A 17,562-nucleotide genomic window follows, 5' to 3' on the forward strand; every position below is an offset into this window, starting at 1 on the left:
AACTACAACCAAGAGCTAACATGCCTCCTAGTTTATTGAGACGAGCAGAAAACGTTACTCATGACTCCATTACAATGAAAGTCAAAGGTCAGTTGTGGGAAAAAGGAAGGATTATGTGAGATTTTTATACGGCATTACCAAAAGATAATATTGCATATTGAAATTTAAAGATGTCTAATTCTTTTATTTGTAGAAAACGTATTTAAAAAGTACGGGTCTTATTTCTAAAAGTACGGATTTGTTCTTTCAGGCTACTTTTGTAGTCAACACCGTTTAACATGCACAACAGTTTAACAATTTGCAATACGTCTTAATTAAAACATGTTGGAAAATGCTGGACTACACGTTTAATTTAGTCACATTGTAAAATATCTTTACCAATTAAAATCCAGTGCAGGGACAGCGACGATCCCTAAACTCACCTCTCTGAGCGATCGGGAGTCGTCAGGACGAGGAGCTGTGTCTGTTTCGGCTCATCGATGGTGAATAGAGCAGAAGCTGGAACCTCTGGGGGCACGTGCACAGGCTCTGTTTTATCTGGCTTTGGTGTGACGGCTTGTGCAGGACCGGGCTCAGCTGAAGAGGTAGACTTTTCAGCGCCATCTAATGCAGCGGATTTTACTGAATAACTCTCAAGCTGTTCATCTGTAGACAACAGAGACAGTAGCAATTAAATCACAGACTAGACGAGTCAAAAATAAAAAAATAAAAAATAATTGAGGCTCATATACTCAGTAAATGAACCAGTACTGAAACAAAGAGTAAGCACACGCACCGTTTTCCTCTTCCTCTTGGTAGATGGATGTTGCTGCAGTGGAGGGACCATTGGGAATGGAGTCTGGTTGTACACGGCCTGATCATTATAGTAGAACATCCCTGCAGCCGACACTAATAAGAACAGTATCAGTTTCAATTAAAGACCAACATGTAAGCTGTGAGGATCATAACATCCTACAAGAAAAGCAGGCTTTTTGTAAGGATGACTGGAAAGGCATGATTAACTTACCATTTGTTGGGGTAGTAGGTCCAGGGAGTACAGTGTAGCATGTATTGAATCCTGTGGGATGGACTGAGTACTGCTGAGGAGGCACCACATGTACTGGAGCACTGTAATAATACTGGAACACAAACAGCATATAAGTTTGGCATAAAAATCACAAAAATGCTAAAGCTATTTGAAGGTTAACGTAAACAGTATTTGAAACTTGCAGCTATAAAAGGACACAGAGGGACAAATTCAAAGCACCAGGGTACACACATGACCCCTGACCTTTCCCACAACTACATCGAACAACCTCCAAGTCTCGACCTTGTCCCTGTGTGCCTCATTACATATAGCACTGTTAGGTATGGTAATGTAGGTGAAGTAATGTGGGTGAGATAAACTCAGGCAATGCAGGAGGGAAAGACAGGGCAGAGTGAGGGAGGAAGTGCAGGCCAGACAGGGGTGGGATTTTAAAGTCAGGCTAGGAAAGGTAGGTAGAACGTATTTCCTGATTAGCACACATTAGCATACAGATATCATTTTGGTGCAAACTCAGTAATGATTTCGTTTAAATAGAGTTCATAGAGTAAGTAGTTTCATTGATTTGTACAATTCTGATATACTTCATGAATAACCTTCACTCTGTTTAATCAAATCAGAGCCGTGTCCTTTTAGAGCGGTTGCCAGTTGCGCTCACATTCCTCTACAAGGAGATTTTGACAATCTGATTTTAGAAGTCAGTTATGTTTTATAGATCGTTCTGAACCATAATCAGGTCCCCAATAATATCGCAGATTGGATACCACTTTTCATTCATTCCTCTTCGTTTAGTTCCCTTAAAGACAGAGTAAGTGATCAAGGGGTTTACAAAATGAGGCCGTTTGGCTGCCGTAAGTAAAATCTAAATGAACAGTGTGTTTAGGTGATGAGGAAGTGATGGGCTTTAGTTTATTCTGTGTGAAAAACAGTGTGTTTGAACTGTACATTACCAGCATTTGTTCTTCTGGAGAACTCGCAGTCATGTTCACCACCACAGGAACGTAGGTCCCTGAATACTGTTGATTAGAACAACGTGAAAATGTCTGTCACTACATGTGACATCATATTTAATGTTCTCTCTTATACTTGCTCAATACAGATCTAGAACATAAACAGAATATATATTTGTCAATATTTAGTGTAACTGAAGAAATGAGGATGGATAACCCAGCCATTAGGGGGGCACAAGCCAGTGCACTCTTAGTGCCGGTCCCAGAGAAAAAAGTTTCTGATAGGGTGATGATCGTGAAGGTGGAAGTTGAAGGGATGATGATAAATGTCATCAGTGCCTATGCTCCACAAGTTGGCTGTGAGATGGAGGAGAAGGAAAGATTCTGGAGTGAATTAGATGAAGTGGTAGATGGTGTACCTAGGAAAGAACGATTGGTGATTGGGGCAGACTTTAATGGGCATGTAGGTGAAGGGAACAGAGGAGATGAGGAGGTGATGGGTAGGTATGGTTTTAAGGAGAGGAATGTGGAAGGGCAGATGGTGGTAGATTTTGCTAAAAGGATGGAAATAGCAGTGGTGAACACGTATTTTAAGAGGAAGGAAGATCATAGGGTGACGTATAAGAGTGGAGGAAGGTGCACACAAGTGGATTATCTTCTGTGTAGGAGATGCAACCTGAAGGAGATTGGAGACTGTAAGGTGTTGGCAGGGGACAGTGTAGCTAGACAGCATCGGATGGTGGTCTGTAGGATGGTTTTGGAGGCGAAGAAGAAGAGGAGGAAAGTAAGGATTGAAAGAAGAATAAGATGGTGGAAACTGAAGGAGGAAGAGTGTAGTGTGAGGTTCAGGGAAGAGGTCAGACAGGGGCTTGGTGGTGGTGAAGAGGTGCCGGATGATTGGGCAACTACTGCAGGAGTGATGAGGGAGGCAGCTAGAAAAGTACTTGGTGTGACATCTGGAAATAGAAAGCAAGACAAGGAGACGTGGTGGTGGAATGAGGAAGTGCAGGAGAGCATTAGGGGAAAGAGGTTGGCAAAACAGAAGTGGGATCGACAGAGTGATGAGAAAAGTAGGCAGGAGTACAAGGAGATGCGGCAGCAGGTAAAAGGGGATGTGGCGAAAGCCAAGGAAAAGGCATATGAGGAACTGTATAAGAGGTTGGACACTAAGGAAGGAGAAAAGGATTTATACCGATTGGCCAAGCTGAGGGACCGAGCTGGGAAGGATGTACTGCAAGTTAGAGCAATAAAGGATGGAGAGGGAAATGTGTTGACTAGTGAGGAGAGTGTGTTGAGAAGATGGAGGGAGTATTTTGAGCAGCTGATGAATGAGGAAAATCAGAGAGAGAGAAGGTTGGAGGATGTGGAGTTGGTGAAGCAGGATGTAGATAGGATTAGTTAGGAGGAAGTGAGAGCAGCGATTAGGAGGATGAAGAATGGAAAGTCGGTTGGACCGGATGACATACCGGTAGAAGCGTGGAGATGTTTAGGAGAGATGGCAGTGAAGTTTTTAACCAAATTGTTTAACAGGATTTTGGAAGGTGAGAGGATGCCTGAGGAATGGAGAAGGAGTGTGCTGGTACCGATCTTTAAGAATAAGGGAGATGTGCAGACCTGCAGTAACTACAGGGGAATTAAGTTGATCAGTCACACCATGAAGTTATGGGAAAGAGTAGTGGAAGCCAGGCTGAGAGAAGAGGTGACCATCTGTGAGCAACAGTATGGTTTCATGCCGAGGAAGAGCACCACAGATGCCTTATTTGCTTTGAGGATGTTGATGGAGAAGTATAGAGAAGGACAGAAGAAGCTGCATTGTGTATTTGTGGATTTAGAGAAAGCGTACGACAGGGTGCTGAGAGAGGAGTTGTGGTATTGTATGAGGAAGTCAGGTGTGTCAGAGAAGTATGTGAGGGTGGTGCAGGACATGTATGAGGACAGTGTGACGGCAGTGAAGTGTGCAGTAGGTACGACAGACTGGTTCAGGGTAAACGTTGGACTGCACCAAGGATCGGCCCTGAGCCCTTTCCTGTTTGCAGTGTAGATGGACAGGTTGACGGACGAGGTCAGACAGGAGTCTCCCTGGACTATGTTGTTTGCAGATGATATTGTGATTTGTGGTGAGAGTAGAGAGCAGGTTGAGAAGAGCCTGGAGAGGTGGAGATATGCGCTGGAGAGAAGGGAAATGAAAGTCAGTAGGAGTAAGACAGAGTACATGTGTGTGAATGAGAGGGAGGGCAGTGGAGTGGTGCGGTTGCAGGGAGAAGAGGTGGAGAAGGTGGAGGAGTTCAGGTACCTGGGGTCAACAGTGCAAAGTAATGGAGAGTGTGTTAGGGAAGTAAAGAAAAGAGTGCAGGCAGGGTGGAGTGGGTGGAGAAGAGTGACAGGAGTGATTTGTGATAGTAGGGTATCTGCAAGAATAAAAGGGAAAGTTTATAGGACTGTGGTGAGACCTGCAAAGTTGTATGGATTAGAGACAGTGGCATTGAGTAAAAGACAGGAGGTGGAGCTGGAGGTAGCAGAGCTGAAGATGTTGAGGTTTTCGTTGGGAGTGACGAGGATGGACAAGATTAGAAATGAGTTTATTAGAGGGACAGCACATGTAGGATGTTTTGGTGACAAGGTGAGGGAGGCGAGATTGAGATGGTTTGGACATGTGCAGAGAAGGGAGATGAATTATATTGGTAGAAAAATGCTGAAGATGGCGCCACCAGGTAGGAGGAAAAGAGGAAGGCCAAGGAGGAGGTTCATGGATGTGGTGAGGGAAGACATGCAGGTAGTTGGTGTGAAAGAGGCAGATGTAGAGGACAGGGTGGTATGGAGACGGATGATCCGCTGTGGCGACTCCTAATGGGAGCAGCCGAAAGAAGAAGAAGAAGAAAAAGAAGAGAAATGAGGATGGATATTTCTGTATGTTGTTGCAGTTTTAAAGTGAACATTCCTACTGCAGTAAACAAAAGAGTTAATGATCCGCTTCTTTCTCTTCTTTTCTCACTCCATGAGCAGTGAGAAAACTCAGGAGAAATGTAAAGGAACGATGAAGCAGGAAAAAAAAAAAAAAGTTTGGAAAAGCCAAAGCTTCACATCTACGGTATGTAGAGAGACGATGAGACACAAGTTGATGCTGTAGAGACTGTAGATTTATTTTTTTGTCGAAACTATTGAATTTGTTGTTGTATGTTATTCTTTTTTCAAACTGTTGTTATATTTAAACCGTGCCACACACAAAAACATCGAGTAAGGAATTTGTGACACACACACACACACACACACACACACACACACACACACACACACACACACATTAACATGTCTTTAGCCGAATTAGTGTTAGTTTTAGCATAATTAGCGGCTAAAAGCTCAAAACTAAAAAAGAAGAAAACTTTTTCTCACCATCGCTGCTGATTCTCTAAGATTATTCTAATGCACTTTTTCCACGTCTGATCTTAACAACGGCCATCAATTCAATAGTAGACTTACAATGTTTGCATGTTACTATGACAGCATGACATTTGACTATGACGTTTCATTGGTGGATTAAAAAGATTATTGCACCAATCAGGGATGCCTACGTCACGGTGCTCCTTGGTTAGAGGCAAACGCCCCCTGCTGGACTTTTGTTCGGTAAGCTTTCCAGTCTATTGATTATTGCTGTTTGTTTCTTGTCTTTCTTCTATCTTATTGTGTACAGGCCACAAATACACCGTTTTCCATGCTAAGAGCATCTTTTATTCGTTAATCCGTTCCCTGGTATTACTCGAAGCATTAGTGCCCCCGTATGGCACTCATCAGTATTACTAAACAGTGCTAGTGATTGGAAGATGGCATCATTTCAGTGACTTGGTTCTTTAGATCATTTCCTTTGATCAGAAATAATATAAAATGGTACATTTCCAATAAGCAGATACCCATACACACGTCTACATACACGAACTCTGACATTAGTTCCAATAATGAAAATATGACAAGGCAGCTAAAGGACAAATGATGATAAACAGAATGAGTAGCTCACCCTCATCTCTTCTGGTCCGTATCATTCATTCCTTAATCACGTGACTCCCATAATTATTATAACAATAACATCAAGATTCGGACTAAAAAAATAATTAAAATACTCGCACAAGAGGATTCATGACATGAACCTTTTTATAAACCGAACAAAATAAAAATTCTGCCATGCAAATGCGTTAACACGATTAATGCTGTTGATAAGACCCAATACTTGAGGGACAAAATGTGCTTCCTCAAATCTCCACCTCCTCTTCACCTGGCATCCGTATCAGATCTCGAATCGGCCCATTTATCATTCCTTTCAGAAAATATACACAAAGTGCACGTCACAAAGTCGTGATTGTGAACATCACATCAGCTTAGATAACGTCTCATGTAAAAAGTCCACCGCTAAATCTTTCAATCGGACTGATTTGAATCGGAATGACAGGATCGCGGGTACCTGCGCAGCGACATCGAGAACACGAGCACCAGGAAAACAGCGAGTGTGCACCTTACCTTTGTCTCCGGTAGCGCGGACATGCCGGACGATGGAATCTCCAAGAATCACAGTATGACGTTCCGTCTCGCGGAGAGGGGGGAAGCGGTTCTCGGTCGAGATCTCGAAGGCCGGTGGTGGTGGTGGGGGAGACGTCCTCGACCGGGGCTTGGCTCGTGTCTTCCGCCGCTGCAGCATCCAGGGTCTGTGGGCCTGGGCAGAGGTGCTGGGAGCGTTAGATTCAACCCGGGAATTTACCTGGGACGAGTGAGCGTCCGCCCGGGATGTTTCCAGCGCCGCTTTCCGCTCTCGCAGCTGGGCATCGAACGAGTTCTCACCTGTGCTCAAAGGCAGACACACAGCCGGCATAGTGCTTATAATAGCAGATAGAGTTAAGATACAGAGATGTGATAAAGTGAGAGGAAATGAACACCAGTGATAGTCGAGTTAACTAACTACAGGCACAAAACAGGAAGACAAAAACAATTTAGGATTATTAAAAGAGGAAAAAAGGAGAGATAAATACTAAAGTTTGTTTAAAAACACAGTTAAACACAGGAAGCTACGTCACAGGAAGTCTGCAAGCAGAGAGTCTCCTTTCCACGTCATGACCTGCTCCCATCCTGCTGCCACCTAAAAAGATAAATAACTAACAACAATCTGCACTTACTTTATCTTTACAGTAAATACATTTACAAATAAATACATAAATACAATATGAAAATAAATAATAATAAATTGGCAATTCACACAACAAACAAATTAAATACATTTTTCACTACAAAGTCATTTTCCTAAAAACAGATCTTTCTTGCTTTGTTTGTTGCAAAGTCATCAATTACATCATCGTTGCAAATCTGACCAGCACTTGTATGGTTGATGTTTATGACAGCGAGGCTGCTGAGGTGCTCTTGTGACATGGTGGATCTCAGGTATCATTTGATTAGTTTCAGTTTTAAAAAGCTTCTTTCTGCTTCAGCTACAGTCACTGGAAGTGTAAGACAAAGTCTTGTGAAAAAAAAGCTTGTTCACATGAAAGAAAAGTGTCAATGATTTTTTTTTGAGGCAAATCTCATCTAATTAAGCCACAAGATGTTTTGCATGAAAGTTGTTTTAAAAAGATTTTCACTTTTTCTATCAGTAACTACACTAATAAAGGAGAGGTAGAGGGAAGATTTAAACAATTTATAACAGCCCCCAAAATACTTATAATTCTTATTATTATTATCATAACTGCAGTAACACACACACACACACACACACACACACACACACACACACACACACACACACACACACACAGCTGCATTAATACATTTAAATCACTATCTCTCTAATCACACTTAATTCCTCCAGGATTAATTACAGGTTGGGTGACCTCTAACCTCTCGTGTGGTGCTGATGTTCCTCCTCAGAAGTCCGTCTGCTGCCTGAAGTCTCAGCTCCACCCTCTTCAGGTCATCAGACTTCATCAGGGCTGTCAATTAAACACAACCTATGTTTATCTACACTTATGATACCAGGACGAGAAAAAACCCTCTGAAGATGTTCTTCTTAAAGACTGAAATCCGTATCAGAGCTCTTTTATAGAAATATATATATGACTGTATAATGCTGCTGCCATTAGGACTTTATTTCACATCACATGAATCTGCTGCACTTGTGAGTGGATTTGATTCGGACTTTTCTGATAAGCGTCTCTAATAGATCAGTGTAATTATTATAATATTAACGCTTAGTGGCGTCTCACCGTCCAGACTACAATTATCTCATACATACAACTGAGCATATCATTTAAACTCACACCTAGAGGTCGACTGATACAGGATGACCAATATATGTTGCTGATTTCTTTTGTCCGATATGTTTGTCCAAATAAAATCTCTACAAATTTAAACCTATTTTGTAATGACACTGAATTGAAAAAAAATAAATAAATAAAAAATCTGTGAATGAACAACTCACATGAACAACTCATATTTCTTGTCCACTTATTACACTATTTATAACTTTTAGAATAAACTTTAAAAACTGGACCAAAATAAAGTTTGTTCACAAACTTTTACTAAACTGAGTTTATTTATATGATCATCACCATTCATTACATCTCATTACCTCTGTCTTTGTCCCGCTTTTCTTCTTCTACACTTTTTCTTCTTTTTTATTTAATTTGTATTGTTTTCCAGCACAGTAATGTGATGAATGTAAATAATGTTATGTTTGCATCATTATGCTATAAAACACATATTATCCCATTAAGTTCGGAGCATGCGCAGAAAGAACCGGAGACATGACTGCACAGCGTTTTTTACTCGTTTACTCTGCACACTGCAAACACACCCACATGCAGCACGAGAGTGCCCTCTAATGGCTATCAGATATTATAACATTAATGCAATGTTACCAATGTCACTATGACCATTAATAATTTAGGGGCTTCAGGAAAGTCTGCAAAGGAAACAAAACTATACCTACCTTTTCCAGTTTGTCTGCATCGTTGCACGAAACACATTTAAAAAATCCGAAAACACAGCGACAAGTCAGACAAACCAGAAAAGGTAGGTATCGTTTGTGAATGTAAACTTATCAATCATTGGACAAGACACCTGTCATTCACCTGTATATCTTGACTGACAGGTGTCTTGTCCAATGATCGGTAAGTTTACATTCACAAACTATACCTACATTTTCCGGTTTGTCTGACTTGTGTTTTCGTATTTGTTATTTTGTTTTCGGATTTGTTAATCTGTTTTGCACTTCTCACACACACACACACACACACACACACACACACACACACACACACACACACACACACACACACACACACACACACACACACACATCACCAGTCACACACACACATTCTCCTCATCACCAGTCAATAAAACAGAGCACACTGATTAGTCCCATCAGCCACAGATCTGCTTCTCACCGCTCGTTTCCCCCCGGCTCCACCCTCCATTCACCAACCGCCGCTCGTGCACGCACCCGCTGCTCCATCCAGCAGTAGTGTTCAGGTGTTGTGAGGTGAATCCAGTGTTAACCCTGTCAGAATGACTGCTGAAAGATCATCCACTTTCTTGTGCCAATCCATGTGATTAATTATAAAGTACAGATGTTTAAGTGAATCAGGTTCTGCCCCACATTAACTGTCAGCTATATTGCTTTCAGAGCTCAAAATGAACAAAGCACCAAAGCTGCAAGAAAATACCTCAACGTCAGTTTCTGTCAAATTTCTTTTCTTTAAGGACATCAAACATCACTGACTTTACTAAAGTGGATTTCAATAAATAAATACCATCATTGAATGCTCTCTGTGATGAAGAGACATTAGACATGATTTAAATTCAAAATCTTTATTTATTTAATAGTGTTTATTGTGTCTCGCTGTAGTAAAAGTGTTCAGACTCTCTGTTTCTCTTGTCGACTTCTTCTTTTTCTATTTCTCCTTTTCTTTTGAAGGTTTTTTTGTCTCAGCTGAGCAACAATTTCCTCCCATCGCTCTCGGACCCTCATATAATGTTCTGTTTTATTCTCTGAAGTCTTCTTTTCTTCCTCACAGAGATTCTGGGTATCCTGGAGCCCCCTGTTGGTCTGAAGCTGTAAGTTGTTCCTCTCCTCTATGTCAAGTTTAGTTTTCTCTCTTTCGTCCTCTTGTTTTTTCTCAAAATCCAACGTGGGCTCAAACTGAGCAACACGTTCTTTCAGTCGCTCTTTGTCTCTAATCAAATGATCGCTCTCCTGCTCTGCACAATTTTTTTCTTTCTCACAGTGATTCTGAGTATCCTGGAGTTTCATGGTGGTCTGTTCCAAAGTGACCTCAAGCTGAGCAACATGTTCCTCTATATTCTTTTGTTCTCTCGTCCAGCTCTCTTTCTCACAGTCTACAGTTTTCTCCAGTTCCTCATTGATTTCCAGGGAAGACTGGAGCTCCATGGTGGTCTGATCCAAAATAAATTCAAGCTGAGCAACACGTTCCTCCAGTTGTTTTTGTTCTCTCGTCCAGCTCTGGCTTCTCTCAGTTATGTCCTGTTCCTGCTGCTTTCGCTCAGAAGCCAAAGTACCCTCCAGCTTTTGCACTGTCTGTAGCAGAATGGCTTTCTCTTCTTTCTCTTCTGTTATCTTCTCTATCATTAGAAGAGAAAATGCATCCAAGTCTTTCTCTACTTTCTCCATGTGTTCCAGCTTCTCCTTCATTTCAGCAATCTGCTTAGTTTTCTTTGTTCTTCTGCTTTGAAAAAACTTTCTCAACCTTCTGAAGAGCTCCATGTTTATGCCTCTTTACTCACACGCAAAAACCTCGGAAATGAGAGAAACAGAGACGCGTTCCCAATTATAGACGTTGCCTTACTGTGACGTCACAGGGAGATGCCCCGCCCTCCGTCTGTGACGTAACCCGGTCTCTCTTAACCGCACTATGCGCATGCGCACATTACAGAATTAAAGAGTGAATAAAATATCATGTCTTCACAGCTTTTCTGTTGTTCCTGAGAGAAGAGCGATATTACAGTCATTAATAAGATAAAAACGGCTGTAAACTGTGTATAAAGCGAGTGAATCCGAGTTGAGAACCGGAAGTTGACCGGAGTGACTCTATGAATGTTGCAGAATCATAAATGACCAGTAGGTGGCAGTGTGATGTGTATTAGAGCTCACTGTCACAGCAGGTAATTAGAAGTAGTGGAGCTCTAATGACGTCATTAATAGCGAGGACAAGACACACAGCAGTTTGGGATTCTTTTATTGACTTTATTGATTAATTGATTTGGAGTATGATTGTGTTTCTGATCAAAGTAAGTTCATGTGTATGGAGTAAAAACAACCTGTACATTTCTCACTTCCAGACAGTATTATGAGATGTTCATCTGCTGGAAGTTCATGTTTAATGCTGCATGTTTTATAGGATTTATGAGCTGGAAGAAATGTTTTACTTTTAAATGTTTTCTTTTAACCAACTGGTGCATTTTTATCTTTATGCTTCAGATGAGTTTTATAAAAAACACATTTTTACTTATAAAAAATAAAATGTTATTCTGAGTGAAACCAATTGTTTATTAAATGCATTATTCACTAAATAAACATCAATGAAAACTGGATGATTTGTTTTTATTGAATGTAAAAATATTAATTTGAGAATAATTGAACTTAATGTATCGAATAGTTTTGGATTAAATGAAGACTTTACTGAACTAAACAGCACTGAATTCTCCTTTAAATCAACTTAAGTTTACTGAACTAAATACTGTTACTTATATGAAAATAAACCCGGTTTCTTGAACCCTGTTCGGTTTCAGCCCCACTTTTGGGCCTCACAGCTGAAAATGACCTTCCTGACTTTCAATGGTAAAAGTTCCTGACAACAGTGTGCTACATACACAATTTACATCTCTTTTGAAACAACACACTTTGGGCTTTACATCATCCAAAGATGCTGAAGTTCATTAGAAAAAAATGTGAGTGTGTACGTCATAAAACATTATTTTAAAAAAAAATATATAAATACATGAATTCGGTCCTGAAACAATCCAGAATAGTGACGGGTTAAAAGTCACATGTGTAATGAGTTTATATTTCAACTTATAGAAAATATTAAAAACGATATTCCTATAAACATTATTCTGAGACTGTGTGTAGTCCTTTTCTCCCTCCGTCTGTTTGAGGAAAAGCAGCCTGATAACCAAATGTACCGAAGGGTTTTTACAAACTATTGTCGTCATTATAAAAACTACTTCATTGCTTATCAATTATCAAATAATAAACAGAATCTTAGACATCATACAAGTGATTTATTTGAGCACTAAAAATACCAAAAGAATAATAATTGAGTAGAATAATTCAATAACACAATGAGCATAAGACTGGTATTGAAACATTAGAAAAACAGTAGAAGAATAAAGTAATGAAAATAAAAGTAGTGGTCAGTGCTGCTGATGCCAAACAGAGAAGCAGTTACACTTTGACTAAATCACAGCGCCACTAAACAAGTCATGCAGTATACAAGTGTTTCTGTCCACAAACCCTGCATTGTCTCCTGTCTAAAGCAGGTACCCTGGTAAGTGGTGAGTGTCCTCAGGAGGGGATGGAGGAAACTCAGGAAGCACTAAAACAGTAAGTTCCTCACTGAGTTTTTCTCTGAACTGCTTCTGTGTCATTTGCGTCTGATTCTTTGCACAGGCGATTTCCCGATGTAGGATGAAGGTGTTTACGACGGGGTAGAAGAAGCTCTGGTACCACTTTCTTGTCTTGTGTGAGACTATATAATAGCTGTCTGATATCTACTCCAGTCATGCACCTGAAAATAAATCAAAGTGATCAGATTTTAGAATAAAAAAAGGCAGAAATATACTTGAGTTTCATCATATATGAAATATAATCAAGCTGAATTTACATGACTGAATAATTTGTATGAACCTGTTTTAGTCTAGAACACAGTCTGGAACAGGTACATCCAAGTTTCTCCACTGTCCATTTTACCCTTTCACCTTCCTCTGCACAATGCTTCCTTCAGTGCCTTTGTGAATGATGGAGCACATCTGGACCTTCCTTTTATCCTTCCATTCTACAAACAGCACATCCTCTTCTCTCAGCCAGTGATGAGGCCTCGAGGAGCTTTTTTCAGAAGCTTGTTGGTGATGGTTTGAGGGTTTGTGGACTGAATTTTCCCACATGCTCAGATGTTCTTTTTTTTAAGGAGATCTCTTAACAGTGCTGGACTTGTGTAGAAGTCGTCAACAAACAGTTTGTAGCCCATTTCCAACATCTTCTCATCAACTAGTGCCATGACAGAGGGTCTACAGACTGGCTGGGGTGTAAAATCCTTGTCAGTTGATTTATTCCACCTCTCTTCAGGTGTGTTGGGGGATACAACCAGTGAAGACGGATTTTCTGTCTCTCACTTTTACTGGTAGAGCTTAAACAGGTCCTGAGTTTGGAGAATCTGACTGCTTGAACCTCTTTTCTGGTTGATGGCTGGTGTGTGGAACCCACTTCTCATATATATATATATATATATATATATATATATATATATATATATATATATATATATATATATATATATATATATATATATATATATATATATAAAGCATTTGTTCTGTTTGTGCAAAACGAGCAGGTGGTCAGAAAGTTCCTTCTCTGTTCCTGGGTTAGTTTGAGGGGTTCACCTCAGTCAGCGTCGTCTCCGTGGTTTGGCTCGTCATCTTACATCATCGTCTCATTGTAATAAACGGTGTTCCAGCATGAAAAAACCCCTGACCTGCATATATACAGACAATAATCAGTTCCCAAACATCTCAACATTCACTGTTTCTAGTTCAATAACAGAACAAATAGCATTCGTACAGTTCAGAGTCTGATTTGAGATTTGATCAAGTTTACATTTTATTCTAACTATGAACTTTATTCTATGTTTGATTGAGTTCTTGCATGTAAATGATACTTTTAATAAATTTTATACTAATTTCATGCAGTTTCTCACCATAAAGACTGGATTTTATAAAAACTTTTTGACAAAATAAATTGTTTCAATGTTATTAAATCTGTACTCGTTATTTCTACATTATTTATTATATTAATTTTAATCAGCTGATTTAATCAACAGTTTAAGTTTTAGACAGTTTAATATTATTAAGAAAAATATCTTGCTTTGTAAAAGATCAACATCACATATAACTAGACAACAAAACACCATTAATAATATTTGTACAGAATTAAGTAAAAAGAAAGTCCTAACAGGGCCACTAGAGGGCAGTGTGAGACTGACATCTGACAACCAACTGCAGGTATTATTATTATTATTATTATTATTATTATTATTATTATTATTATTATTATTATTATTATTATTAATATTAATATTATTATTATAGTTTTGGGGGATTTATGAATGTTTCTTGCTTTGATCAACAGGATCAGTCCAGTCCAGTTTTATTGTTTAAGCAAAACCAATTATTAGGAATTTATTTATTTTATCACTTTGGGTTTCATAAATGTGTAAATCTGCATATAATAATAATAATAATAATAATAATAATACAAATTAATCATTATGAAAAAATAAATGTGTAAATGTAGACCTTTATGTACTAAAGCACCTCAATGCAATAAAGTATTACATTCTAAAGTCCAGCAAACACGACATGGGAGTCAATTCCTTGTAGCATTTTCTTGAACTTAGTTTGCAGGAGAAAATCTGGTTTTGTTGAAATAACAGGTAAACAGATGATAACTGGATAAATAACTAATGAATAAATGCTTCATCCAGCTCATTAACATGCAAACTGATGATGAGTTCCATCACCTGCTGTATGAACCTGAACAGAATCCACATTGTATTTCTAGTTGGAGATGCTGAGATTCTCTTTTTATTAAAATCTTTTTATTAAAACAGCAGGATGAGTTACTAAAGCTGAGCTTTTTCTCTCACTGAGACGTGAATTCTGCAGAACTGCTACTGCAATTTTTACATGAGATGCGATAAAATCGTCCACCTACAGAACCTACAGAAACCCAACGTAACTTCATGTAACTCAGCGTAACTTCCACGGAGGAGTCTCCCCCGTGTGGGTGGAGGAGGAACTGCTACAGTTTAGAGCCTGATTTGAGGTCAGAGCAAGTTGAGTTCTAACATGTAAATAGTACATTTAATAAATTTAGTGCCACCTTAATGCAGGTTCTCAGCATAAATAGTGAATGAACCACATCTGACTCAAAAAGACCGGTGTCCAAATACTTTTGACCACACAGTGTGAATCAGCTGAAAAGCCGCAGCTTCGGATCAGTCGCTTTTCAGGACTCTTGCTGCTGCATTCTAAACTAACTGAAGCTTATTTCTGCACTTACTCCAACACCCAGACAGTAACGTGTTACAGTAGTCTAATCTAGATGTAACAAAAGCATCAACTACCGTACACACACACTGCACCCACTGAATTACAAAATATATATATATTTTTAACATAAATAAGCCGCACCTGTCTATAAGCCGCAGGTGCCTACACTGAAACTAAACAACTTAACACAGGCTTTAACGAAAAACAGTGCCTGTAACACGGCTTGTAATAAAACAGGAGCCTACCAGTAAAGTCATTGTTCCTCCTCCTGCGAACTGAAACCACTGAAGTCATCTCCTTCGGTGTCGGAGTTGAACAGCCTCAGAATTGCTTCATTCGATGTTCTCTCAGAATCTTTTTCATTGTCGCTCTCGTCATGTTCATCTGAAGGCAAATTCCCCGCTGAGCTCGTGCTGCCCTCTTCAACACACAGTAGTCCAGCCTTTCCAAACCCGTTGATTAAAGTGGATTTTTTGACCGTGCTCCACGCTGTCAGGATCCACTTGCAGACTTGTCCATAAGTTGCTCTTCGCATTCGGCCCGTTTTAGTGAAGGATTTCTCCCCCCTTGTCATCCAAACCTCCCACTGAATACTTTGTTATGCCCCCGGGAATCACAGCTGGAATAGAGTTTGTCCTCTTGATGGCTTCTTTCACAGAATCTGTTACGTGAGCCCTCATGCTGTCCATAACGAGCGATGCCTTGTTCTTGTGAAAAAATCCTCCCGGTCGCTTGCCGTAACACTGCGTCAGCCGTTCTTTCATTAGGCTTTCCGTTATCCATCCTTTCTTGTTTACTTTGACAGCGATTTCTATCAGGAGTTTTTCTTTTGGCATCGTAATCCGTTTAAAGATGACCATCGGTGAAAGTTTTTCTCCCGACGCCGTACAGCTCAGTACGCAGGTAAAGTGCGTTTTTTCGTGGCCAGTTGTTTTTAGCACGATGAATGATTCACCTTTTCTGTTCACAGTCCGAGTAAACGGCAGATCAAATGTCAGCGGAACCTCATCCATATTAATTACGTCATGTGGGACGATGGAATGCTCCGCTATCTTTACATGAGTGAATTTGCAGAAGTTTGAAACTTTTTCCTCGTAGTCGGGAGGGAGCTGCTGACACAGAGTCGTCCGTGACCTTATGGACAGGTCTTTACATCTCATAAATCTAAAACACCACGATGGTCCACCTCCAAAATCCTCAAGCTTCATTGCGGTGGCGATAGTTTTCGCTTTCAGTCGGATCTGCACAGTTGAAACTCCTCGGCCGTCCGCTCTCTGTGCGTTGACCCAGACTTCGAGCTCATTTTCTAGTTCGGGATTTTATTGTCTTTTTGCACCGATTCAGATCCTCATGCTGCTGTTTCCAACGTCTTATTATCGATTTATTAAGTCCAAGCTCCCGTGCAGCAGCTCTGTTTCCTGGGGAAAAAAGTAGCGGCTTATAGTCCGAAAAATACGGTACTAAATATAGTTATTGTTGTGTGTGTGTGTGTGTGTGTGTGTGTGTGTGTGTGTGTGTGTGTTCTTGTAGATCTGGACGTCACTCACAGATGCTGAAGAAGCTTTCACTGAATATTAAACTGATTTCTCCTCCACAGCTGGAACTTGAGCTGGATGTGGGTGGACTCTGGATGTGGTGGTTCCTCTCAGTCTCGTGCTTCTTACGAGATTAAAGTGTTGATGGAGCTGTAACACAACAGAGACACTGCTCTTACACACCGCTGTTAGTCTTTATGCCGACACCAGCAAAATTACCCCCTGATGCTGACTGAAATCCCCTCATATGACCAAACCCACACTTTATATTAATAGATTTCACTTTATGGTCGTTAAAAAAAAGTTTGCCGTCTATAACTTTTCGTCTCCGTCTTGTAACCGACAACCTTCAGGAGAGACGTCGTGTCCACACACAATTCATATGTAACAGATCTAATACAGGACTTTAGTAATAAAAAGGTTTGGACCCCCCTGGTCTAAAGGGTCTACTATATTCTACTACTACTTACACACTCAGCAGCTACCTGATGTTCAATAGTAGAAAAATGTTTAATAGAGCGACTGTACGACTGCTGGAACAGTGAGTTTCCAAACTTTATGGGTTTTTATTCTCTTTGAAACACTGAGTTTATTATTTATTATTAGAGCTGCAACAACTAATCGAATCGATAATAATCGATGATGAAATTGGTTGTGAGCGAATGCTGTTATCCTCATCATGTAAAAATGGTGTAGTTTAATGAAGTGTTATTGTGTAAACTGTTTGTTT

At 40.0% G+C, this 17,562-nt stretch overlaps 3 protein-coding genes across 6 annotated transcripts in view; 2 read left to right on the forward strand and 1 right to left on the reverse strand.

Annotated features, from left to right (window-relative positions):
• LOC310731514 (uncharacterized protein) overlaps nt 1–17,562 on the forward strand; it is a gene marked incomplete at its 3' end in the record, with an annotated part of 236,384 nt that overhangs the window by 199,038 nt on the left and 19,784 nt on the right. The gene's annotated exons all lie outside the window — the stretch shown is intronic.
• LOC310724922 (uncharacterized protein) overlaps nt 1–17,562 on the forward strand; it is a 99,359-nt gene that overhangs the window by 56,003 nt on the left and 25,794 nt on the right. The gene's annotated exons all lie outside the window — the stretch shown is intronic.
• LOC310724730 (uncharacterized protein) overlaps nt 1–17,562 on the reverse strand; it is a 62,878-nt gene that overhangs the window by 44,040 nt on the left and 1,276 nt on the right. Inside the window, exons 2-4 of the mRNA XM_083539010.1 lie at nt 17,303–17,405; nt 16,845–16,982; nt 6,425–7,093 (exon numbers count right to left, since the gene is read on the reverse strand). Coding sequence (XP_083395136.1) covers nt 6,425–6,829 — 405 coding nt within the window. The 5' untranslated portion in view covers nt 6,830–7,093; nt 16,845–16,982; nt 17,303–17,405. The remainder of the gene's footprint in view (nt 1–6,424; nt 7,094–16,844; nt 16,983–17,302; nt 17,406–17,562) is intronic.

This window comes from Silurus aristotelis (assembly GCF_946808225.1).
Source record: "Silurus aristotelis genome assembly, chromosome: 1".
In the NCBI taxonomy this organism is placed as follows: domain Eukaryota; kingdom Metazoa; phylum Chordata; class Actinopteri; order Siluriformes; family Siluridae; genus Silurus; species Silurus aristotelis.